General features: G+C 43.2%; 1 protein-coding gene across 3 annotated transcripts in view; it reads right to left on the bottom strand.

The window, feature by feature from the left end:
- HEATR6 (HEAT repeat containing 6) overlaps window positions 1–27,803 on the bottom strand; it is a 305,356-nt gene that overhangs the window by 171,291 nt on the left and 106,262 nt on the right. For 2 of the 3 annotated variants that reach the window (XM_078679768.1, XM_078679770.1), the window contains 4 exons: window positions 13,911–14,012; window positions 12,015–12,152; window positions 1,576–1,868; window positions 768–945 (listed from right to left, as the gene is read on the bottom strand). In XM_078679768.1, coding sequence (XP_078535894.1) covers window positions 768–945; window positions 1,576–1,868; window positions 12,015–12,152; window positions 13,911–14,012 — 711 coding nt within the window. The remainder of the gene's footprint in view (window positions 1–767; window positions 946–1,575; window positions 1,869–12,014; window positions 12,153–13,910; window positions 14,013–27,803) is intronic. The other variant, XM_078679769.1, reaches the window with a different exon arrangement.

Raw genomic sequence — 27,803 nt, 5'->3', positions numbered from 1 at the left:
GGTTCACAGTATGTATTTAAATCACCAGGCAATACAATTTAGTATTTGGATGTAAAGAGTCTAAAAGTTCTTCCAAAATAGATAAAAGTGGGAGATTAATTACTCGCCGAGGTCGTTCTTACATACATGTTTATAAAAACCAAACTAAGCCCTGTGGACAGAGTAATACTAATCCCCATCAAGTCCGGACATTTTGACTGCAACAAAGTGCATCGGCTAAATACATTATTCTTAAATCGAATCAGAAGACCCCCCCCATTGCCCTCCCATAGAACTCAGGGGGGTTTGCTTCCACACTAAAAGTAATAAACCCATCTACAAACACTTTTTCAATAGCCCAGGTCTCTTGGAACATGCAACCATCATGATCACCAATATAAGACACCCAATCAGGATCGACCAACTTTGATGAAATTCCTGTCAGATTCTAAGATAGTATGCTAATACTAGATTGTGAGTAATTAGCCCCAACTACCTCAGAGCCCAATTTGCTAAGTAGGCATAAAGTTGCCTCTGCGTGCATGGTCATTTTGCCATCCACCGGTCTCCATGAATCAGATCTGTGTCTGGCTCTAGCAGAAGTTTTAAAGAGACTACCTGTGCATGACAGGTAAGCTGTAATTTGTTTCCCCTAGCTTTTAGCCTCACTTCCATCCAAGAACTCAATACAACCAGATACATCCAAAGCAGGGCTTCTGTTACCGTTATTAAAAGAGTTGACAGTGACACCAATTGGATCAGAGATTACACTCTCAGAAATACATTACCTTTGGAAAAGGATCTTTTAAAGCAATGGTCATCAAGGAAACAGACTGAGGGCTTCCAATTCCAGGTGTATCAGGCACAAAGGCAGACCAGTAACCATACAAAATTCTTTTCTCGATGGACTTGATAGTTGAGAGGAAGCAAGATAAAGCAGATTGCCGAACTTTGGCCTGATAAGATCTTACATGGAAAGAAAGTGTGTGTTTAATAACAACGGAGAATAAAGATCTTGTTTTATAGACCAAATACATTTACTCCACTGAAAACATTATTTTACTGGGAAAAATAGGTAATGGTAAAAAACATAACAATTGCACATCAAATGTAGTTGAATTTCAAAGCACCACATTAGATATGTAAAGATTAGAAATGTAGTCTTCTAGGATAACAAACACTACTAAAAGTAGGGAGTTTGAAATTAAGTAGGAGGAACTAGTGAGAAAATATGTATTTTTGCAATTTTCGACCCTTCTCTACCCAGACTCCCAATTATCCCATATTAATAGTTAGATTTCTCAGGCGAAGGTATACCTTCCCCTGGAACTTGATGCAGTTCCAGTGCTTGCATGCGGATATAGGACTCTGGAAAATGTGGAGACGCGCAAAGGAAAACGCAGCACAGGAATAAGAATTGCAACTGGTTACTACAGGTCACTGCGTAAAATGCATTCATGAGAACAAAGCAGATAAAAAAAGGGGGCTTCTAATTCTCAAAAGAAGTACATTTGACGGGCAACTGTTGAAGTGTATCTGGTTCTGCACAAAATCCATATTTTCTTTTAAGAATGATTCAAAATAATAAGTACAAACCTTATTTTGCTCTGGATTCCCCCTTCTGTGTCGGAGTACTCCGAATCACTGCTACTGACCCTTTTCCAGTACTGCGATGAGGAGTGCTCCTTTCCTGCAGTTAAATACGTGTTGCTAGAGGGAACATTCATAGAGGCAAGATATGTACTGTGTTGCGCATCCCCCGCACATAACTTTAGTTTGTCCATTCCGTGGATGAGGCCAACTCCAGCATCCTCTTCAAAGTCATCTTTAGTCTCTTCCTCCGGGTGACCTTTTTTCGCTTTCCCTCTGGATTTCTTCCTTTTGCTCTGCTTTAGAGTGGAAACAAAGAACTATAGTTATAAGCCGTAAAATAAATATTAAGAACGGTTGAGCAGAGGTGCACAGTGTTTCTAGTGCCATTTAATGCCAACAGGATACAAAACAATATGTTCTTGTTTGGAGACTAGACGTGCATTTTACAAGTTTTTTTCTGTTTATCTGCACAACATTTATGAATTCTGTTGTGCTGAATATTCCAGTGCAAGCCAGAGCTGAAGCCCCTGTGATCTCCTCGTTCAAATGTTGCCAGTGTTGCTGAGAGGTAGAAGAATGCTAGTGATTGAGGAGTCAGAAGCAGGAGAAGGGATGACAACCCAGAAATTGTTGCTAATGACCCTGAAGTTGGCTTTGTACATTTAGACTTTGGGTAGCTCGTAATTTACAAGAGTGCTACCTGGGGTCTCTTGCAGACTTATCCTCACAGAATACCCAGGTTCCTGAGAATAAAAACTTTATCAATGAACCTCACACCCTTCCTCAGTTACAGCACTGTAAGTGAAGAGGGAAGCCCTGTGGAGCGTGATTGGAGTTCCATAGTCTGGCAGCAAATAAGTTTTCCTGATGTAACAGTAAGACTGAAAGAAAGTGGGGAATGATTGAACTATGTAGGGAGGCAATCCATAACAGTAATGCAAATGTCCTTTCAAAGGGAGAGGGAAATATTACACATTGGCAACTGCAGTGCCATTATGGTTTGTTTAATACATTAGCACATGGGTTTTAAAGGGCAGAGGTTGACTTAGCTTAAGGTAACTGAGATGGCAATATACACCCCAGCTCGTGGTGTTATATTATACTGCAATTAAAATGGGAAGGCTCTTCATACAACAAATAAATCGGTAACCTTAAGGTAAGGGCATCTAGTGCAGAACAGTGACTTTAAAGTTGAAGAAGTACTGCATACATGCACCTTGCGATAAAGCAGAGGGCTTTCATTTGAAGCTTGTGGATTTGACCCACATACAACAGGATACCCATGGGTCACTAAGTTTGCCTAAAACAAACTGTTAATTTGGGATGCTTTTCTCGAATTGCAATTTAAACAGCATTTTACCGCAGCTTCACTCAACAATGATGTGCAATGATGTGCAATGTTTAGCAAATAACGTTATCCAAATGCAACATGTATAACAGAACAGATGGAAAACGTGCAAAAGAATGACGTTTAACAACTTCCACACTACACAGGTCCGCCACAAAATGCAAAATGATCTATAGAATCGTATATGCCCACCTAAATACAAATGAAACATTTCTGTAGTGTTCTAGAGTTCAGTTTTGACTACTGGTGAAGAGCATTCCCACTGGGATTTCCTGTTCTTCATGATTTGTTCATGCTGCCAAATGACTCACTGTGCCAATCCTTAGCATGTTGCCTGCTGCCAACACCAGTGCCTAATATTGCACTGTGTCTAGCTTTTATTTCAGAATCATGTCAAAGGTCACAAACCAGCATGTAACGCTGAAAGCATACCACTAAATCATTAATTTACCATGTATTTTTCTATTGCATAACAGGTATCGCCTTAACAGAATGGATAGCACAATGAATGTTCAATGACCTGTGAATGATCACATACAGGTGAGTTAATGATACTAATTGCTCACCTAGTTTTGTTCTATGGTATGCTTAATATTACATGGCCTATAAACCATATGTACAAGGATATGGTCGCATGCAAATGGTCAGTACCCTGTCCCATTATATCTGAACACGTACATAATATGTTTTCTACAATGGTACAACACCTAGGCTTGGTCTAACAAAAAACTAATAAGGATATAAAAAACAGACATTGCGGCCTTTGTGCTGCATTCTCTCCGGCGACCGACATTTCTTCACTTGCACAGCACCAACACTGAGGCAGATGTAGACGTGGAAATACCACAGCAGGCATTGGAGATACCAGGGAAGATATTTCATCCCCCCCCCCCCCCCCAAAAAAAAATAGAAGCCAGGATATGGGGGGCACTTCATAAAGAAGAAGAAAAAAAGCACAAAAAAGCACAGGTATTGGGTGTCACCCCCCCCCCCCATAATTCTGTAATAATTAAACAAAAAAATACCTAAAAGCTTGTATTCCCCACTATCTACATCTCGAGAAGTAAAAAATATGTGGCGAAACTTCAACTGCAATGCTTCATTGGCTCCACAAGTTGATGTTATTGTTAGTGTTGCAAACCTAGAAATGTCCTTGCTCAAGAACACAGCATCACCTACCCAAACCAGTCACTAAGTAATACTGAAAAAAGGCCAAGTTATAGATGGAATGGGCTACTGTAGTTTGGCTTATACAGGGCTGCCAAAAAGGACATGTGTAAAAAATGCTAAGAAACTGCCCCTTAACCTCTGCAAACACAAGCATGCAAAACGGACCTTACAAGCCTCAACAAGCCTCAACAAGCCTCAGTGAGGCTCGAGGAGGGATCCATGATCGGATTTGAAGTGGATTGCAATCAATGTCCACTATACCATGTCCACTATTCCTAATACAGCAAAGAACCCCTGCTACCTTTAAAACCTATTACAACATTACCTCCTAACCATTACCTCTGGACACAATCCAAAAACAAAACCACACACAAGAACATTGAGGCTGATCCTAAGCCATCTAGGGCTCTTAAATCTGAAATGTCTTGGGACCCAACCTGGGAGCAGAGCCCAACCAGATCCTGTTTAGAAACCAGCATTTGCAATGCAATAGGTCTCGCATTCACTCGAGTTTGAGCTATTGGCATTGTAAATGACAATACCTTTATTTATGTTTCGGGTTTTAAAACAAATAAAAGGCATTGTCATTTACAATACTAATAGCTTGAACTTGCGTGAATGTGAGACCTGTTGCATGAGAATACAATAGGTCCCGCATTTACACGAGTTTGAGATATTGACATTGCAAATAACAATGCCGTTTATTTGACACGTGAGGGAGGATAACTACAAGTCCCATCTACGGAGTGATGCGTAGACATACTGTGGCGGGACTGACACCAGCACATGGCGGTAAACCCTCACAAAGAAAGGAGCAGCACACATACGGGGATGATATACACAAGTATAGCGCAACAAGCTCACTGGAAAAATATTTAAAACAATAACACACAATGTTTCCCTTACAATGGTCACAAACAACGGAAGGAAGATAAAAGGAGAAAAGGGGAAAAATAAAGTATCTCAGAAGGAGAACAAATGGAGAATGATTCCTATGTGGACAAGTAAGCGTGCCCACTTATAATTTTCTCGATCCTGCCAGGGCAGGGAGAGAGTAAACAGAACAAGCATTGGCATAGGCAATAGGTCGCGCCTTTGGGACCGTATACGTGTTTAGCCAGAGCTATTGGCTTTGCCAATATATTTGAGCTATGTTGTAGAGCAGTGTGGCTGCTGTGCAGCATGTTGGAAAGTTATATTAAAAAAGTGTTATAAGCCTTTTTGTTACCTTATATATAACCAAGAAGACATTATGTAAAACTAAACTACGTTATTAAAAAAATAATTAACATAAGTAATGTATTCTAGTTTTGTTGTCCCTTCAATGCTTGCAACTTCTTCCTGTCTGTTTTAATGCTTGCTTGTTATAGCTTTTTTTTGTTATGGGGTTGGGGGACATAAACAACAGAAGGGTGGAGGTTGGGAAATAGTACCTGAATTGCAAAACGAGAGGGCAGACTGAGGTGGTACTAAGTGATGTTGAGGTGGTGGTGAGCTGGTGCAGAGGTGATGCTCAAGTGATGCTGAATGATACTCAGGTGGTGCTGAGTGGTGCTGAGTGATGATGAGGTGGTGGTACTGCAGTGGTGACCAGGTGGTGCTAAGCTAGTGCTTAGGTGGTGCGGAGTTGATGCTCTGCTGAGGTGATGCTGCGCTTATGCTGAGGTGGTGCTGCGCTGGTGCTGAATTGCTGCGGAGGAGGGGTTGTGCTGGTGTTGAGGGGAGGATGCGCTGGTGGTTTTGCACTGATGCAGAGATGGTGCCTGTGCTGATGTTCAGGTGGTGCTGCACTAGTGCTGAACTGATGGTGAGTTTCTGCTGCACTGGTGGTAGTACACTAAAGAGGAGGTTGGTGCTGAGATGATGCGGAGATGGTGATGTGCTTAGGTTGTGCTATGGTGGAGGGAGCTGTGCTGATGCTGAGGTGGTGCTGTGCTGATGGTGTGCGGAGTGATGCCGAGGTGGTGCGGAGTGATGCAGAGGTGGTGTGGAGTAATGCCGAGGTGGTGCGGAGTGATGCCGAGGTGGTGCGGAGTAATGCCGAGGTGGTGCGGAGTAATGCCGAGGTGGTGCGGAGTGATGCGGAGTGATGCGGAGTAATGCCGAGGTGGTGCGGAGTGATGCGGAGTGATGCGGAGTGATGCCGAGTGATGCGGAGTGATGCCGAGTGATGCCGAGTGATGCCGAGTGATGCCGAGTGATGCCGAGTGATGCCGAGTGATGCCGAGTGATGCCGAGTGATGCCGAGTGATGCCGAGTGATGCCGAGTGATGCCGAGTGATGCCGAGGTGGTGCCGAGTGATGCCGAGGTGGTGCCGAGTGATACCGAGGTGGTGCCGAGTGATACCGAGGTGGTGCCGAGTGATACCGAGGTGGTGCCGAGTGATACCGAGGTGGTGCCGAGTGATACCGAGGTGGTGCCGAGTGATACCGAGGTGGTGCCGAGTGATACCGAGGTGGTGCCGAGTGATACCGAGGTGGTGCCGAGTGATACCGAGGTGGTGCCGAGTGATACCGAGGTGGTGCCGAGTGATACCGAGGTGGTGCCGAGTGATACCGAGGTGGTGCCGAGTGATACCGAGGTGGTGCCGAGTGATACCGAGGTGGTGCCGAGTGATACCGAGGTGGTGCCGAGTGATACCGAGGTGGTGCCGAGTGATACCGAGGTGGTGCCGAGTGATACCGAGGTGGTGCCGAGTGATACCGAGGTGGTGCCGGGTGATACCGAGGCGGTGCCGGGTGATACCGAGGCGGTGCCGGGTGATACCGAGGCGGTGCTGGGTGATACCGATGCGGTGCTGGGTGATACCGAGGCGGTGCTGGGTGATACCGAGGTGGTGCTGGGTGATACCGAGGTGGTGCTGAGGTAGTGGTGTGCTTGTGCAGAGGTGGTGCTAAGTGAGGCTGAGGTGATGTGGAGTGACGCTTTGGCAGTGCTCCGGTGAAGCTCAAGTGACGCTGAGTTGCTGCTGCGTTGGTGCTGCGCTGATTCTTTGGTGGGGCTGTGCAGGTACAGTGGTGGTGCTGCGCTGATGGTGCTGCACTGATATGGAGGTGGTGCTATGCTGATGCTGAGATAGTGCTGTGCTGAATCCGAGGTGGTGCTGTGGTGGTGTTTTGAGGTGGTGCTGTGGTGGTGTTTTGAGGTGGTGCTGTGGTGGTGTTTTGAGGAGATGCTGCGCTGGCACTGAGTGATGCTGAGCTGATGCTGAGGTGGTGGTGCTGCGGTGGTGCACAGGTAGTGCTTCCCTGGTAGTGAGGTAGTGCTTTGCCTGGTAGTGAGGTAGTGCTTTGCCTGGTAGTGAGGTAGTGCTTTGCCTGGTAGTGCTGCGCTGAAATGAAGTTGGTTGATTTACAGGTAAGTCAATAATCAGAATTACTTTTCAGTTACTTTGTAGATTAGAATAGATGTTACTTCTTGGATTACTTTTTAAGTTACTTTTGCTAATCAGTGTGAAATGCCTAGATATCACACTGAGACATCTCCTAGACAAAAAGGTAAGTCATTTACTTTTTACACATAGGCAGTTTTTCAAGGTTTCACACAAACCAACTCCACATTTTATGCCCAGCCCTCTATGTTCCCCTGCCAATCTCTACAATTATGCATGCTAATTGGAGGGGCTACCTGTACTTTTTATTTCTGAAAACAATAAAGACGACTCTGATTTTGGGCGCCCGGGGGTGATCATGGGAAGTTAAAGTGAATCTTTAATCAGAGCTATAGGTTTCTCAACCCTGACAGTTGTGCTTCTAGTAAGGAACACATCTCTTTTTTACTTTGCCCCGCTGGGGACTGCCTACCAGCACTTCCCTGGACAAGGTCTATTCAGTACCCATAAGTTACTGTTTTTTTTCCTCTTGTCTTGGACAAGTATAAAGGTTAACAGTTGTGCGCTTTGGAATGTTTGGTATACAACCAGATTGGTGAGTCGTAGGGTCTGCTGCACTCCAGGTGAATCCTCTGCACAAAATTCAGTTTGTGCTAGGCAGTTAATGTCTATCCCGGATTATTTCAGTCTGCGTGTACCCTAACCCATACTCTTCAAACCACCTGGTGGACGGGGATGTTGCCAGCCCATTACCTTTATCCCGAATGTACATTTTCCTGCCTGGGTGAAAATCACACATGCTCCATTTCATGGGTTTTGGTCTTCTTAGCAACGGGAGCAGGGCAAGCTTTTAAACAATGGTGAAAACAAGGTGCATCTGAGCCACAACGGTCAAGGCTTACTCAAGAGGTGGAGGCAGTCAGAAACTCCTATTCAGTGTGACTCCAAAGTTAACAGTCAATAACTTCAAGTGCTATGTGTCAGGAAAGTAAACATACTTGGATTATCTGTTAATTAAACAGAACAATTGAAATTAATATATACTCAAAAGCGTGAAGGTGCTGTGCCTGTCAGGGGGTTTTGCTAAGACTCCAAATGTCTCCTTAGTAATAAATATTAACTTTTCTATAACATTGGCTCAATCTCCGAAGTTTTTATGGGGATTTCTTAGGGGTCTTGCAGGTATTTGTAAACATTCAGGTCTCAATATTTTTTATTGGAAGAGTTATTAACGGGTACAGCCAAGGTTACTGGAAAGTGAACTTCACTTTGATCATCCTTGGGTACCAGGTCAATACATCAAAGGGAAAATAGTCTCGGTCTAGTTCTTAAAAGTACAAACAAATGATTATTCCCAAAAATTAAACTCAAAAAAACAACAAGACCCTCGTCCTTGGAAAAACTCTGCAGTGTACCCAGTGATGTTGTTAAACACGTGTCCAGTTCAGGACATTGTCAAATTTACTGGTGCCTAGGGACCAGTTATGAGCCCAAATGGTTGTGCTGCTCTTAAGTTGGGAATTATATAAAATAGTGGGCACGTTCCCCTATCTGTCTCAAAAGTGTCTTAAAAGCTAAGGTGGCTTTTGCAGGCAATTTACTAGCAGAGGTCAAGGTTTTCCACAGCAAAACACTTATGGGGATCATTGCACCACAGCAAGTCCAGATGCAACCAGTAGCCAGGTTAAGGGTAGGCTGTCTGACGGTTCAAAAGGTGCCAAAATAAGGGCAACCATCTCCAACCAGCAAGCCTTGAGAAACAAATTTTGGCTAGCCTTTGTGAATGAAGAAGTAACAAACAAATAAGCTCAATTAATGCCATTTGAGAACAATTCTATCAAATTCCTTATCCTGAGGATGATGGCTTCCCTGGTGGCTAGATCACATGGAGCATCTAGCACTGTCACTGAATCAGTTTACTATGATAAGCTGCACTGAAGGGTATGAAGCCATCTTTGCTTCTACAATCCCGGCTTCATCAGTGCTCCAGAGATCAGCAGAGCAGTGTCCGGGATGAGAGTGAAGACCAATCAGCCTCAATGACCACCAGTACATGGATGTTTCTCCTGAATAGTGGTGCTGACAAAAGCACAAGGGTTTTTTTGCCTCCACAATTGCCCCTCCAATTGTTTCCCATTACCTCCACAGACAAGCAGCCGTGACAAGAGTGCACAGATGCATCTTTGTTCCCGATCCCTCAATAAGTTGTGTGAATGGGACTGTTCCATCAATCAATCAGGGGTTTGTTAAAGCGCGACTACTCACCCGTAAGGGTCTCAAGGCGCTAGGGGTGGGGGGGTGCAGGTTCCATTCCATCAAGGAGGGGGTCTGTCGAAGAGCCAGGTTTTGAGGTGTCTTGCGAAGATGGGGAGCGATGGTGTCTGTCTGAGGTGGAGCGGAAGGGCGTTCCATGCTTTGGCAGCGAGGAAGGAGCGGCCTCCCGATCTGGTCTTTCTGGTGCGGGGGACCACGGCGTAGGAGAGCTGGGCTGATCGTAGGGTCCTTTGGGGTGCGTGGAATTTGAGTCGGCTGTTCAGGTATGCTGGTCCGGTGCCGTGGAGGGCCTTGTGTGCGTGGGTGAGCATCTTAAAGGTGATTCTCGCCTCGACGGGGAGCCAGTGGAGTGGGCGCAGGTGCTGGGAGATGTGGCAGTGTTTTGGCAGGTTGAGGACCAGTCTTAACAATGTTGTGCCTCTTGGGGAGCCACTGCATGAGTGACTTTCCTGCAAGAGATGCTCATCCCTGGCCGGTGGTCCAAGTACCTCTATTCCTTATCATTGAAACTGTGATCATCCCCACAGCCAGCACAGACCTGAGCGTAATGGCTCTTTTGTGCATCCGACCCGGCACCCACTATTGCTTAGTTTCCCGTTACTTTAGCTGAAACTAAATCACAGGATGTTGAGCGTCATTGCAGAGACTCGAACCCAGTTCCCAAGATTTGAAGCGACTGTCCTAGCCGTTAGGCAACATCCTCTCCCCAGGCTCTTGCTATCAGTAGGTAAGTCCTAGAACTGTGTTACTGTGACACGCTAAAGTAAACAAAAAAGTAATGGATGGACTACTTGAATTAATCTCAGTCAATAGCGGTTAGAAGGATTCCATCCATCACATTTTGTATATTTTAGTGTGTGTCGCCCTTAAGTGGGACAGGTATGCCCAGGCACGAGTCCTGTACACACTGTCCAACTGGAATTGAGCTATACCTGGCTGATGAGCCTTAACTAGGGCAAAACCGGTCCCGATTGCTTGTGTTCCGGTTCAGGGAGGACTTGGTCTGGCAGTCCGGGCTCGATTGTTACCACTGGAGCAGGTTCAAGATGGATTTGCAATGGCTGGGTCCAAAATGAGGTGGCATGGTGTGCAAAATTACGCTGGACTGGGATGCTGCCCTGAGTAATTACCACTGGCTCAAGCATGCCATCCATCACTTTTGTATAGTTTACTATGTGTTACCATGACAGGAAGAATCTCTAATTTGGCTGTAACCATTCAGTTAAAAGTGCTATTCTACTCTCTCCTTAAACACACCCAGATCCTGAGAAGGTGGTTACAGAATAAATTGAATACTAATCATAAAGCAAACCCCTTTGAAGTTACTAAGGACATTATCTGAAAAGTAAACAACGATCCATTTCTTTTATTAAAAGAGATGACACTTGACATTGTATTTGCGAGACATACTTGTGCTAGGAGATTTAGGCATTTTACCCACACTACCATCCTAGACTGCTCAATCCGACTACTCCCTCAAAGTCAACGTTGAGAGAGGAAGCACCTGGCAAATACGTTTCCTGTGGTTCCCACGACAACAGCAATATTTGCCACAAGGACTGCCTCGCTGACCTCAAAGTCCACAGGCCCCAGAGAAAAGGCGTGGGGAGAGACACAGAAATCAAATCATCAGTATCAGAGTACATCTCCCAGAACAGCTCACTTGTCTTATATTTCTTTTTTTAAACTGACGCTTCCAAAGCCATGCAGGCAAAATTTTATTTAGAGTCAATTTACAAATGCTGAAAACAGGTGCATTGAAAGTCGCTTGTAAATGAATCCAATTGTTTTTGCAATTGCAGACTGAACTTTAATGTGTTTTTCAACAGATGTGAATAATGCACAATGCTGGGGTAATGCTGCTGAAAATTGAAAAAGAAAAAGGCCTGATCTTTATTTGCCTGGCTCCTAAATGAATGGTGTGCAGTGTTCCCAAATAAAATATTTTTCTGCATACCATTGGGAGTACATAAAAACCGAAATTATATAGGCTGTCATCTCTGTATATATTTTATAAAGAATATGTTACTGTGTATGTAGTACAGTAAACTGGACCCTATCCCTTCTCACTATTACGTTTTATATAAGCAGATAATCATTGGTCAAATCTGAGACAGACTGAGGGACATGCCCAGGAAACCTTCAACCGCTATTAATGAATTTTCTATGTACAATTCAACTTGAATGTGGTTGAGAGCTAGACCACATATGGGTATGTATAGAAAAACATATGAATACCTACAAAAAACTAAGTCAAAGTATGCGAATAGTAAAGCAGTAAAACTTAAAGACACATGCCGAATTAAATTCCACATTACCGCACTTTGCCTAAGAGTTGTCGCCTCCGTCTGTTCTTGCTTCGGAGGGGATCTTCCATCATACTGAGGCAGAGGCGTGGGGTATAGAACCGCAGGGATGTCAATGTTGAATCCGGGAAGTCCATGAAACATGTACTTCTAGAGATTAGAACAGGAGTTTAAAAAAAACATGATGTACTTAGATACAGTAAAAGGAGTGGGAATAAATATCAAGCTGATGGTACTGTTCAGCTAGCAAAAGTATCAATAGGCTTCATGTTCACGTAATCCAGCTGCCTCAGTGATGTAGCTGCTTCCAGAGCCTCGGGTGCAATGGGAACATAGATGTGTTTCTGAAATGGCTGTGAAAGATGCAGGACAAAGAATCGAAAGTGAAATACACTATGTATCTGAAAACTAGGTACAGGCCGACCTGTTCTGGATAGAAAACGTTTCAGTACTGAAAGGCATGTCTGCTCTTGGATAGTGCAGATTTCACGCATATTCACTGAGCATATGTGGGATAAGTGTGTCTGCACTAGTATTTGAAAACATGTTAAAAAGGAAGTAAATAAACCTGGGCAAAAGTTACTGTAGTTAAAGTGACTAACCAAAGTTGTTTGTGAGTGGTCAATTCCCTTCCCTGTGCCCTACAACGTTGGGTGTGGGCATCACAAGAAATAGTAGAAGAATACAGTCAAAGGATGGTTATCTGCCTGGGCTTATCTCGTCCTGAGGGAGGGACAGGCTGGGGAGAGGAGTACTGCAAGGAGGGCCTGGGCCTTAAGGAACAATACAAGGCCCTAGGCATAGTGATGAAGGGTGAGCAGCATTCCCTTTGAAGGAGTTTGACTGCAGAGTGCACTGCTTCCTCTTCCAATATTATTGGCAGACTGCTGTAGGAGCCATCTAGCTCAATACAGCCAAAGGCTGCATTGTGCTAGTCGGAATATAGATTTGTGGCACATGGCTCGAAACACAAAAGGAGCTACAAGAGGAACTATTGCTTCATGACTTGTGCTCAAGCATGCAGACGATTCTAGTAACACCTTTATTTACACAACGGGGATCAAAAAGGCACCATTAGACCAAACGGATGCTTTACCATTCAAGCACAGAAATGGGGGGTGGGGGGGATTAGTCATTAGACAACAAAATAATGTGGGATGGATCTAGAAACTTCAAGGCTGATGGCCCACTTATTCTATTTGCTTTTCGTTCTTGTAATGTATGCAAATCTTTCAATGAAGAGCAATTAAAAAAAACAAAAAAGGCTAACAAAACTATTAAATCCGTTTTCACCCGAGGCCCTAAGAGACCGGTCTCTCTTTGAGTGTACTCTGCTCTACCTCTTGCTAATAATAACTAAAGCTAGCATTCTGTTTTAGTTCGACATTCCCCTTTACAGATATGGGTTTTGACAACACAGCTGTCAAAACAGACCTGTTGCTAACAATATTCAGAGTGGGCTTTGGAACCGTGGGCTTTTCTCAACCAGCCTCTTGCAGTCAGTCAAAGTAACTTTATTCGGTTTCAAAAAGAGAACCATAAAAGTGCATAAAATCGACATTACAAATTGTAATTCCAATGAACTATTTCCAGCCTCTTGCAGTCATAAGCTGGAAGCTTTGTCAACCGCGTCCTGGCACAGCCCCGCCTGTGTGGCTTAGCAAAGAGAAGTATTCACCTGTGACCTAATGCTACTGGCTCACTGAGTGTATTTTTCGGACTCCCTTTGAGTGCTTGTACTTAACTGCACGAGGGACTACTTTACAATTATAGCCCTCTTTGCTAGTTTCCTCCAGTCTGTCATGCTCTAATGTACTAATGGGTATGTGGCAACACCTAGAGGTTTCGTAAAGGTGTACCTTTCCTCAGGACTAAAACAAGGGCCTTAATAACAAATACAAGTCTAACCTTTAGCACAGCAAGAAGGGATCCAAGTTCATCCGGCTGCAGCAATTTCACCTTGCCACCATTTAAGAGGGATTGGATGCCTTTTAAAGAATTTTGCAGCAACTGAAATATATACAAAAATACATTCATCTTCTCGAACAAAATATTATTTCCATCAACTCAGTAACCATAGGCACATCCAACAGGTAAACAGGCGAAATATTCAATAACGGATGTCAAAAGCACAAACATAAGCACAAGCATTAGAAGTCAAACGAAATAAACACTTTTCCAATGGTATTAGCCTTCTCAGAGGGTCCCTTCATACTTACATGTTCAGGTTTGTTTTAACCAAACCTGCAGGGTTTCTTTATTTCAAAGATGGCTATCACTCTGATTGGATACCATTATATTTGCACCAGTTCCCTGATGTCCTGAACCTCTAGGCACATCACATCAACAGGGCCCACAGGAAACAAGGGTATAAGAAAGGTGTCAGTCTCCAGGTGACTACCTTTTGACAGAAAGATAATTATTGAAAGATCATCTTGACTCAGGAGTGGAGGTAGTCGTGAGCTCTGTTACGATACGCAAGGACACTGACTCCTTTCCCAAGGTGGGTCACCAACAAACACAATTTGTTTCCCTGGTATTTATGTTACGGTTATGAGATAACGCCAATGTCAAGATCAGCAAAACATATCCAAGTAATGCAACAGTATTAACAAAGAAAATGTGCAGCTAGATAAAATACCATTCAGATTAAAAGGTTTAAAAGTTTCTTCACCACATAAATGATCAACCCTTGTGTCCATGTTCACACTAGGGTTGTATAACGATCTGTACGGAAGCCCATAATGCTTTAACTATTTACAGTAGATAGGTTCCTTTGCAAATCAATAGCAAAAAGGAACACAGTGACTATTCCATAGCAAGTCTGCATCCTTGGTAACACCTGTGGGTTCCCATTTATAATTTGTAGATGCCCGATTTTGACGTTCTACCTTTTGGCAAGATAATTACATTTTTTGGACATGGGAGACATATAGCTACAGTGTGGTAAATTATGGTTTAGGACGTATACTGCCACAATGAAAACAGGCATGCCTGTTAATTTTTTTAATAATCCAAAGAATGTTGGTATTTGGTCAATTCTAGAATGGGTTAAAGTCTGAATCTAGTTCCATAGCTAATTAAATTAATTCTCTAAAAATTCTTTCCTCATCTGTATGTCATTGTTGGGTGCCTACATATCTGTTTATGCCACTAATACTATCTGAAATACTATTTAGAGGAAATGTTAATGCATTTCGAATTTTGGGGTTTCTTTGTCGTTGGAAGTCTTTGGGTCCAGTTTCTCAAAGTTAGAAGTGCTTTTCATAGCAAGCTGGTTCCAGGCCCTTCCTCCACTTCTGATCCACCCAGACCCAGAGAGTTGGGTAGAGCTTGTGCTGTCAAGGTTCCACACTCAACATTTGTCTCCACTGAACTCCTGGGCAGTACAGCTGCAGCAAGAGACAGCAGCAGGGCTTTTCAGATTGTGACCAGAGCTTTAGGATGTGGTGGGGGCCGGGCACAATATTTGCTGATCAAGCTGGTGCTCAGCCTCTTCCGGGGCCCAGACAAAAGGCAACCTTTTTGAATTTTATTTAGCGGCTTTTTGCTCAGCCGCGAAGTGAAGTCCACTGCTTTGAAAGCGGACCTGCGCTGCACCAAGGAGGTGACAGCGCGCTATGGAGGCAGTATTTTGGGACTTGACCATAAAGCAGGGCAGAGTGCTGAGATGTGACATTGTTTCTACCCACTTGGGATTTGAAAAAACTGCTGATTATGTTTGCCAAGTTCGATTGACTCATTGCAGGTTTATTATTTTGCACTACAGGTCCCAAGATGCAACGATGAGCCACCCCCACAGGGCAGGACCCGTGATGATTAAAATAGTGCGAAGCATCAGATCGAACTTTGTTTGCAGTCCACGGCCATTGAGAAAGGGAACAGGGGTTTAATGAACTTTGAAGCTGTGTTTCACGCTGCACTTTGCTGGCAGGTTTAGTCCAAATAAAGGAACTATTCAAACTGCCTGAGGCTTCCTTCACCAGGGCAACCTTTTTGAATTGTGTGTATATATATATATATATATATATATATATATATATATATATATATATATATATATATATATATATATATTTTTTTTTTCCTTTACAATACTCCCTTTCTCGGAACAAGATATGAGGCGCACACAGGGGGAACTTCATAAATGTATTGCCGCAAACAAAAAACACCCGACAGACATGTTTCGGCTATACGCCTTCCTCAATGTCAATATTTATATATTATAGATAGATAGATAGATATATGCACAGTTGAATTGTCTCTCTACCAAGGTAGGAATCTGTTGAACAGACGAAGCGAACCCAAATGATGGTGCAATTGAAGTTTATTACATGCCCAACACCACCGCCGCCATAACGCGCTTCAGCCCGTGTGGGGCCTTGATCACATGACACTGTTGAGGGAGCGGTTTCAACATTTAAAGTGCAAGTAAGTGACATTTTGCTGTGCATCAGCTGTGATACTAATTCATAGACATGGAGAAAATACATTTGTGAGGTAACGCATCTATACCACATGGTAATAATATACTGTTGGGTCACCAGAAATGTAAATACATCTCCTAATGGCAAAATAAAGCAAACATGATGTAATATCATGACAATAGTAGCGCATTGAATAAATAAATAAATATATACTCAATATATGACTGTCCAGCTCTAAAAAAAATTCACTAGTTAGTAAAACCATACTTATATTGATGAATAAAATGAGGGTAAAAAAAGAAAAACCAATGTAAAACTTTTTCTCATATATAGCAGCATTATTCAAAATTCATATAAGTTTATATTAGCACCAAGGATATACCCATGAGGTTAAGATGTTTGAAAAAATAAAGCCCAAGTAGGCAATAACCAAAAATCCATGTCAGCCTAAGAATGAGTCTAAGTCAGTGCAAAATCTTGTCACAATCACACTAAAAAAGTGGCTGGCACATATTTTGGCCTTTTACGAGGTCTTAAACCTATCCTGAAATTTTTTGACTAGTACACTCGCCAGCTGATAGTCCAATCGACTATTCTTTCTTGGCTGGACTACTCCAGCTTCCTGCTATTGGGGGCTAACCAAGCTGAGATCATCTGGATGCAGCGTATCCAAATGCGGCGGCCAGAGCCTTAGTAGGACTTCCTCGGTTCTGTTCCATCGCCGATACCATCCGAAGACTTCATTGGCTCCCTATGGCAGAGCGGATTCAGTTTAAGACGTTGTGTCTTTCTTTTAAGATTCTGAAATTTGCCACACCCAATCTGCTCTGCAACTTGTTGACCCCGTATGTTCCTCCCCGTGCACTGCGTTCTCTGGGACAGCACCTGGTCACGGTTCCCCGGGTGAAACGCTGTCGAGCGGGAGGACACTCCTTCCGCTACCTGGCAGCTAAATTGTGGAACTCGTTACCGGTCCACGTACAGGATCTGGAATGTTTGCTGGACTTCAGGAAAGCTGTTAAAACACACCTTTTTCCTCTAAAATAGCTTATTCTGGCCGTTCTATGTTGTGCTTCCCGCTGTAAAAAAGAAAAACCAAAGGTGGTGATGGACGGAGCGTTGACAATACAAACACTCACCCCCAGTCAACTGATCTGGGTTTAATCCATCACCGTTCTTTAGCTCACTCCACCACCCCAGTTCAGACATGGCCATATGCAAATCAGTCTGACCCTGTGCCTCATGAGAACAGTCCAGCCCGAACTGCCAAGCCATGTCTTCCCTGGACAGTAATCAAGCTTCCCAGGACCGGTTTCTGGCATTAAAGCTTCCCGCTGTAGCAATCTGTTCTTTTTCTGTTGCTGGAAGCGCCGGGATGCTCTTTTGCTGGGGCAGCTGAGCGCTATACAAGTTACTATAACATAACATAACAATCTAAAGTGCAAACACCATGTGCAAAAAGTGTAAACAACGAATAATACAATGAAAATTAATTCTCAAATGAAAACATTAAAAACATTGTTCTCAGGTAGGTAGGCAACAACATGAGTATCAGGTCTAAATCATAATGACTACTTAAAGATGAGTGTAAAAGTCTTCACTAGGGTTTAGTCCTTTCGTGTTTTACACTAAATTTCTATAATGTACCTTGTTTCTAGTTTGCGTAACAGTGATTCACGATCCCCACTTCTTCTCAGTGGTGGGACCATGTCAATTACAAAGTACTTTAGATCGGCAGAATTCTTAGAATGGGATTCATCAAAATGCCTTGCGACAGGATATGCAGCATCACCATTGTTGATAGCAGGTATGTGCTAGAGTATCCTCTTGTGGACCTACAGCTTAGTGCTTCCCACGTAGCGCAGGCCACAGGGACACTCCAGCAGATATACTGCAAATTCAGTCTTGCAGGAAAGTTTTTTCTGAATGTGGACAGGTCTGTTGCTGAGAGGACTCATGTATTCAGTCTAACTAACTCAATTTCTGCAGGCTTTACAAACAGAGCACTTGATGAAACCCTTGCTGCTGTTAAGCCAGGAAATGTTGGTTGTAACCTCAGGGCTACTTTTCACCAGGCTATTGCTCATTGAGTGTGCCTTTCTGTATGTTATACTAGGCGATTGTGAAAATTGGGTCCCCAATATCGGATCACTCTTAATTAATGCCCAATTTTTGTATACAATCTTGCGAATTGTTTTATGCGGATTTTTGTAGGTTAGAATCAATCTGGTCTCTGTTTGTTCATTATGTACCAATTTGGTTTTTCCTGCTAAAGCCTGTGGTCTACCATATTCATTAGCTTTAAGTATGGCTTTGTCAACCACTTCTGGGAGATCGCCTCTTCATAAAAACCTGTCCCTGCAATCTTTCTGTGCAACTTGGTAATCATTAACAGTGCTGCAAATTCTTCTTATTCCGAGCATTTCCCCATAGGGAATGCTGCTGATTAAGTGCGCAGGGTGGTGGCTAGAGGAATGTAATACGGCATTACCAGCGGTGGGTTTCCTATACATTCTAGTGTGAAGTCGATTCTGTTGGATATTCATTTCTACATCTAGAAAGCATATTGACCTGTTGCTTATCTGACCAGTAAAACTAAGATTCAAATTGTTGTTGTTAAGTTTTTCAATGAACTTCAGATCCTTTCCAGATTATCAAAAGGTCATCAATATACCTAAACCATTTAACGACATTTTCAGACATGATTTCAGGGTAGGTGGCAAAGAGGACCTGTTCCTCCCAGTGCCCCATATGCAGACAGCATAACTGGGGGAGAAACAAGCCCCCAAGGCCACACCTCTCACCTGCTGGAATACTTGGTTAGAAAACAAAAGGAAATAATTGTCGAGTTACAAATTGATCATGGATAACATCTTGTTATGTTCAAGGAAACAAATATCGTATTTAAATAGTATTCAATGGCTTTTAATCCATCCCTGTGATGGATACTTGTATACAGGGAAGATACGTCGAGCGATATCAAAAAGTAATCAGGTTACCAGGTCATTCCTTCTAGTCTTTGTAACAGATCGCCAGTATGACGAATAAAAGAAGGAAGATTCTTAACATGGCCTGTAAGAAAAAGTCAACATACTTGCTGGCAATCTCCATAATGCTGTTGCAAGCTGAAATTATGGGGCGTCCAGGTGGCTTCACATTGCTCTTGTATTGTGGGTATAAAGTAAACAATAGGCATCACCGGGTGGTCCTTCTTTAAGAATTTAAACTCGTCCATAGTTAATAGACCAGTGCTTTTCCACACCAGCAAGTTGGTATAAAACAGAATCTAAGCCACTTTAACCTCTGTCATCGTAGTTCCTTCATAACAGTCCCTGTCATTAAGTTGACCAAGTGCCTCCTCCATATACATTTCCCTTGGCCACAGCAAGACGTTACCGCCTTTGTCTGATTGGCGGATAATGATATATATCACCACAATTCTCCCAACTGGGAGAAAAAATGGGGCGCACTCCCGTAGTCTTTTCAGCAATAATTACTTTATTCTTTTCCACTCCTTCGTTTACAGGGAAAGCAAGATGATCTACGCATTTCGGTATTCCAGATACCTTGTTCACGATCAACTGACCGCTCATTACCACCTCGTTTAAAACATGCAATTGCATCATGATGTGATGTTGTTAATCTGATTCTTACACACATACATTATTGAGCTCTTACCTTGTTCAGAGCTCCCAAGCTCCGTTCGTTCTTGTTTCTAAAATGTGAGGCTAACGGCACTCGATGACTGGCAGTTGCAGCTGTCTCATTGAGGTGGTCGGACACTAGGTTGTGCATCCAGTAAAGTACTTACCTTTAACTTGCTGGCTCCGTGTCTTCTTCTCCAATTTCACATCGTAACAATTTTGGCGACGATCTTCTCATTCCTGGGATTCCTGAAGCACAACCCGGTGTCATCATTGCATTTTTCCTGCTTCCTGTGCTCTGTCTCGCCTCCTCAACGCTTCGGAGCACGAAGATTTTTATGTCTGCTTTCATCACGTCTAACTTCATTTTTCCTGCTTTTGGAGGTACTGTTTCCTTAGTTTTATTGGGCATTTGACTTCCTGCGGCCGTTGGAGGCGCGCGCTACGCTACTGCTTGCTTTGATGTGTGCGGTGACGTGTCCTCCCACATCACTGGAACGCACCGCTCACTGTAACGATTCTTCAAGTCTGCTGCGCAACGCACGCAAATTTACGCTCATTGCTGACATTTTGTTTTTTTATTCCGATCTGTATTTCTTCAAGATTGGTGACATTATTACTCATCAGACCCCCTTACTAGTGTTCGCCGTTGGATTGGTTATGACTCAAGTCTTCACCCACTACACGGTATCGTTCATAACTGTATTGCTTAGTTGGAATTCTCTATGTTATGATATTTTAATAGTTTTCGATTGAACAACAGTGACTAGTGGCCTTTCTTGGTATCGTTTTGTCCATTCTGTGCAGTTATCTACGGTGATTTTTCCACCTTTCTGTCAGTCAATTACAGTGATCTGCACATCCTGTTTTTAGGTCGAGCTATTTATAGCTCTGAACTATTGGAGTTGAAACCAACTCTCTGACCAAGAGGATTCCAAGCCGGATTCCTCCCAATGCATGTTGTCTACTGAACCGTGACGCTTCGCCAGGCGTGCGCTTGGCCTCACTCACACCCCATATGCTGGTTCCCTCCACCGCTCCCCCGCTCGCCCGCCCCCCAACCCCCACCCCCACCCGCCTCGCACACCACATCAAAGGCTGCTGCTCCCCCTCACTCACACCCCATCCCCATATGCTCCTTCCCTCCCTCCCACTCGCTGGCTCCCCCCGGCCCCCCCACGGGCTCTTGAAGCGCGGCGCTTCGCCAGCACTTCCCTCCTACTCGCTCACTCCCCTGCTCCCCCGCCCCCCACCCCCATCCGACTTGTTTTCATTTATTTAATTAATGTGGATTGCGGTCCGCTTTCACTTTAGCGACCGCAGTACAGAAACTGGTTTTGTAGGTGCTGCGTTTCTGCTCCCCTGCGCTCTGGCCTACCACAGTTTCTGTAATTTATTCCAATAATTCTCCGACCCTCTCCCTTCACCGCGGTTTTCTCTGGTTGAGTGCCTCATCTCAAATTCTTCTGCGTCTTATCTCCTCCCTCCCCTCTCCTGCCTCCCATTGGCCAGTATCACTGCCTGTGGCCTTGTAACTCAAGCCCTTAACTTCGCCCCAACCCTAGAAGAGGGGTGCAGAACTCCCCCCCCCCCCCCCGCACCTCAAAAGAAAAGGGAAATGCGCACAAGGGAGCAAATAGCACTTGTGTCCTGATGTATTCATTCATATAGCGCTTTCTTTACTTTTCATGAGGCCTAAAGCACTTTCCTGGTAGTTCAGATCTGTTTCTGTAGTGCTTCATACCACGCTGGGGTCTTCAAGCGCTCTAGATTCTAACAGGTTCCCGGACTCCCTGTGCACTGCACATCATGTGCCTTTTAAGTATCAGCACTTATAAAAACTCAACGTCCGGTAAATTGAGAGCCAGAAAACAGCTTAATTGATACAGAATATTGCTGGGTTTAAAATCTGCCCTACAGTAAATGCTGATCCTCAGTACCTACCTTTTACGTTGCAAATTACGCTATTCTCGGCAACCAAACTGAGAGGTTTGGACGAGTTCTGTACTTTTCTACTTAAATATACAACAGTGTTCCTTTCGTACAAGGCGCACAATAAAATTGCCTGCCGATAATCACGACGCTTCCCGCCTTCATGGTGCTTATCTCTAGTTTCACTGAGCATCTGACACCTACCGGTGGGTGATGGAGCTGATAACAAACAGCAGATTCGAGGCGCTGTGAGCGGATGGGGTGCTTCAAACAGCAGTCCTTCAACAGAAAACCCCCCAGTCCCAAACGGAACCTGAGCGCCGCGCACAGCTGCAGTTATCTGTAAATAATCTGTAGTTTAGACAGATAGACGTTTGCATTTCCGAAGGACAATTCATTCTTTCATTTATAAAGTCAGTTATATTGAGTTGGGTAAATACACCGTCTGTGCCTCATTCTCTATTTTGTTAAAATAGTCTTTTACGCTCTTTATTGCTTAAAAATCTGCAATTCACGAGAATGGCGTTACTGTCGGCGTCACTTCTGGTTATATTATATAATTAATTCACCGGTAGGATTCCAAGGTTCTGAATGCCATATTTCAACCACCGCTGTTTGCACAGTGACAATAACCGAATATGGTATGTACATGATCCATAACTGTCAACTTGGTGGTATTGTACTGAAGTATCACATAGATGCCCACTAGATTAGAAAAACAACACACACGATTGGTTTGTAAATATTACCAGGGCACGGGAAAGAATCTGGCAATACATTTCGAAATGCAAACAATGGTCAAATACATCCCACGTTCCTGTCATGGTAGCCTTTATTACCTTTGTAGAGGAAGGCTGCATGGCCCACAATAAATGATGCTAATAAATGAACGGTTTCAAGGAAAAAATAAAGCAGTTACACTATTGCAAGGTATTTGTGCTTATGTACATATACGCCATGCACAGTTACACATGATAAAATGCCTTGGCATGTTACAAAGTTTGGGATTCATAAAACGATTTCAGAGCTAGGCCTGGGATAGGCACACCTGCCCAGAAGTAGTCCTAGAACAGATATTTGTTCTAAATGTCGATATATACGCCCACAGGCTCATTTTCTTCTGCCTTTAACATAGCCATTCAGAGCAAGTCATCATCATCATCAAATATGATTTTTCAGAGCAAGTCAAGTCGCACCACTAAATGACCACTTGAGATTGGCAATGCAATGTATCAAGCACATCACTGTGCTGGTAAGTCTGATACACAGTTTGATTGGTGAATATCTGCATTCTGCATATGTCTACCTTCATCTGTTTGCTTTGTTCAGTAGTTTGGGAGTCAAGCCATTTACAATAGGGCCTAGAAGTCTGAACTTTTTTGCAGACCTCAGTTTCAGAAATCAATTTGCTTAGATTTCACTTGATGGTTAATTCTATTTCTAGGCACTTGTTTCTCCCGTCAGTGATTTGTTCCTCATACATTTCCTTCCAATCTGGCCATATCTTTCCACACAACTTAAAGCACTTTCTGTAACATCCTCCTGTGTCCTGTACCTTTTCTCTTCCCTCAAACCCCTATTTCCCCTTAAACTCTCAATTATTATTTTTTTTAAACAAAACCTCTCCAGTTCTCCTTTCTTGTTTGTTTGTTCTTATTCCCCCCACCCCCTTATGTTACAACTGCTTTTAATACAACACAAAGCATCTACCAAGGCCATAATATCATGGCATGCAGAAGACTTTTCGATTAGGCTACAAACAGGGCCGTTTCGTGTAAGGAACATGTTTTATTGACTGACTCTCCCACTCTCTCACTGACGGACTTACTCACTCTCACTAACTAACTCACTCTCACTGACAGACTCTCACTGACTGACTCTCCCACTCTCTCACTCTCTATAACATACTCTCACTGACAGACTCTCATTGACACTCTCACTGACAGACTAATTCACTCACTCTAACTGAGACTCTAACGGACTGACTCTCCCACTCTCTCACTCACTCTCTATAACAGACTCTCACCTACTGACGCTCACTAACAGACTCTCACTGACTGACTCTCTCACTAACTGACTCTACCACTCTCTCTCACTCACTCCACTCACTGACTAACTCCCTCACTCTCACTGATAGACTCTCACTGACAGACTCTCCCACTCTCATTGACTGACTCACTCTCACTCACTGACTAATCCCACACACTCTCACTCACTGACTCACTCTCACTGACTCTCACTAACTCTCACCCTCTCTGACTTACTGACTCTCCCACTTTCTCTCACTGACTGACTCACTCTCACTGACAGACTATCACTGACAGACTCTCACTCTCTGACTCACTCTCTTACTCCCTGACTGACTCTCCCACTCACTCTCAAACACTGACTCGCTCACTCACTCTCAACACAACACATATTGCATTACAAATGCAATAGGTGTCACATTTGCGAAAGTTTAAGCTATTGGCATTGTAAATAACAATGCTATTAATTTATCCGTTTTCAAAACCAACACACAAATAAAAAAATTGTCATTTACAATGCCAATGGCTCAAACTTTCCTAATGCGACACCTATTGCATTGCAAATGCTTGTTTTCCCTGCGAGTGCAGTTACCCACGGTGGTCTGTACACCTTGTTCAGAATTATTTATAGTGTTCAAAACACCCGCTTCATTCCAATTACGCTTATTGGTACTGCATTTGCCTTATTTAGTTAATTGTCATTTCGGTCTTATTCTCCACCTATTCATCTGTGTTTGTAGGACACGGCTGCTAATTCCTCTTATGTAAATTTTCGCCCAATGTTTCTTTCACAACTAGGTTCTTCACCTATAATTTGGTAAGATTGGCTTGAAATGTTACACAATTATATTGTAGCTCTAGATGGTAACAATTTTACTCCTGACAGAAAAAAAGCTTTGTTATTTAGTGCGTTAGGTAATGAAGGACAACGTGTATTTAAATATTTACCTGTGGCTAAGGGACCCAATAGACAACCAATGGACGATGTATTTAAAGAAGCCATTAAGAGACTTGAGACAAGATCCTCCAAGGAAGTAAATTTGGTGTTGGTAAGATATACGTTTTATACTCAGCCGCAACTAGAAGGTGAAAGTATTGATGATATTGTTTCTACGTTACGTGAAATATCCGTTAAGTGTGGTTTTGGCATTTTGACGGAAGAACTGATCCGTGACCAGTTAATTGTTCAATGTCGCGATGAGAAAATACAAGAAAGGTTGTGGGCCGCTAAAGATCCTTCTTTGAAAGAAGCTATTGATATGGCCAAAGTCATTGAAGAATCTCAAAAATGCATTAAAAAATTGAGCAAGAAGGATAAAATGTTACAAGAAGTAGCAGATGTTTAATTAAATGATGATTGCGTTGGTGTTAATGCTGTATCAAAAAAAAGTTTTAAATCTACCAAAGTTTTGAGGGAGCACATCTAAGTCTAAGACCAGAGAATGTTTGCGGTGTGGCAGACATTACCATTTAGCTGATTTTAAGGAATGTTTTGCAATTGATCAGACCTGTCACAAGTGTGGCAAGAAAGGACACTACTCCAGGATGTGTAGGCAACTTGATGCCTCTGAAAAGTTCAAGTCCAAAGTGAATGTTGTTCAACTGAGTAATGATGTCAAGACAACTGTAAATAGGGTCTTTGTGGTGGGAGAGATGTGCGATCAAACTTTGGTGGGAGTTACTCAAGATTCTCAAAGAAAGAATAGACCTACGGCTGTATTTAATGCTTGTGGCAAAGAAGTAACCTTGATGGTGGATTCAGGTTCCATGTTCACAATCATTCCTGAGTCTTTGTTCCGATCTACTTGGGCGAATGTCTCTTTGTTGGACAAGGATATCAACCAAGTTGGCTACCAGGGTCAGTCTATAGACGTTCTGGGGTATATGTCTGGCCAAATTTCTTTTGGCTTACATACCATCTTGGGCAAAGTCTATGTGGCCAAGGAGGGTCCCTCAATCTTGGGTTGGATGCACCAATATGACCTTCATATTGTAATTATTTATTGCTTCTGGCAAAGAAGTAACCTTGATGGTGGATTCAGGTTCCATGTTTGCAATCATTGCTGAGTCTTTGTTCCGATCTACTTGGGATAATGTCTCTTGTTGGACAAGGATATCAACCAAGTTGGCTACCAGGGTCAGTCTTAGACGTTCTGGGGTACATATCTGGCCAAATTTATTTTGCCTCACATACCACCTTGGGCAAAGTCTATGTGGCCAAGGAGGGTCCCCCAATCTTGGTTTGGATGCACCAATATGACCTTCATATTGTAATTAATCCCAGGGCTCCAAACAAAATAATGGTTGTATCAGATGACATACAAGTTCATGACATTCTTAGAGACTCTCACAGAGTGTTCGAGGATAGGCTTGGTTGTGTCAAAGTATATCAGCATCAAATCATTCTTAAGCCTGATGCGTCCCCAGTACAACACAAGTTGAGGAAGGTTCCTCTATCTGTGAGGCGGGGTCTCAAAGATTTGTTGGATGATTTGTTGAAATCTGGAGTCACTGAACATATAGAGGCGTCATCTTGGATTTCTCTGGCAGTTTTGACGCTTTAATCAGATGGTCGACTCCCTTTCCTGCAATGATCTTGGGTCCTTAAATAGAGATATTGTTACTGACACATTCCTACTGCCTAATATTAATGAGTTGTTGCAGTCTGTTGGTGGTGGGAAGTACTTTTCCAAAATTGATCTGCGAAGTGCTTATCACCAGATCAAATTGCACCCAGACTCTAAGTTTCTTACAGCATTCATCACAACGGAAGGCATCTTTCAGTTCACTCGTAGGCCCTTTGGGCTAGCTTCGGCTGCGAGTATCTTCTAAAGAACAATGTTGAATATCAAAGGCCTGTGTGGTGTAGTTTATTTTCAAGACAACATTTTGGTTTCAGGGAAAACCATTCAAGAACACAATCCATCTCTTAGACAAGTTTTGTGGAAGCTTGAACAGCAGGGTCTCACAGTCAATAAAGAAAAATTTCATTTTCTCACCAATCAAGTTGATTACTTGGGGGTATTCTATATCCAGTGGTGGCATTTCTCCTAAAAAGAATTTATTTGTAGCCATAAGAAGCGCCCCGTTTCCAAGAGACAAAGACCAACTCAGGTGGTTTCTGGGACTTGTAGAGTACTATGCTAAATTTGTGCGGCGATTTGCTGATTTATTGGAACCTTTGAGGAAACTTCTTCCTAAAGGTTGCAAATTTGATTGGGGCAGTGTTGAGTCTCAGGCCTTTTAAGGAATAAAGGAGCACATTTGCAATGCTGGCATTCTTGAGCCCTTCAGTGTTTCTTGCAAATCATTTCTAACTGTAGATGCTAGTTTGACTGGAATAGGTATGGTACTTTCCCAACTTCAAAGAGGTAATGAGAGGACAATTGCATTTGCATCGAGGGCTCTAACCCAAGCTGAAAGAAATTATTCAGTGATCGAGCGTGAGGCTCTTGGGGCAGCCTGGGGAGTGGAATATTTCAGGGTATATTTGTGGGGTTTGTATTAAGAACCGATCACAAGCCCCTAATGAAAATTCTGTTGGCAGGGGGTGCTGGGAAAGGTTCAGCGTGGCTTGCCAGATGTGCTGCAAGGTTACAGGAGTACCTTTATGATGTTGAATTAATTCATGGCTGGAGAAACTTACAAGCTGATTGCTTGTCACGCATGTCACTTGATTGGGAAACAGTGGACAAGGAAGTAGTCAAGAAACTGGAAAGTGAGGAAGCTGTTGCCTTTGTTTTTGATGTATGTGAATGCAGTTTGGGTTCT

Source organism: Lissotriton helveticus, chromosome 3_1, assembly GCF_964261635.1.
Source record: "Lissotriton helveticus chromosome 3_1, aLisHel1.1, whole genome shotgun sequence".
Taxonomy (NCBI): Eukaryota; Metazoa; Chordata; class Amphibia; order Caudata; family Salamandridae; genus Lissotriton; species Lissotriton helveticus.
The sequence above is the reverse complement of the archived record's forward strand: the minus strand, read 5'-3'. Positions and strand labels throughout refer to the sequence as shown.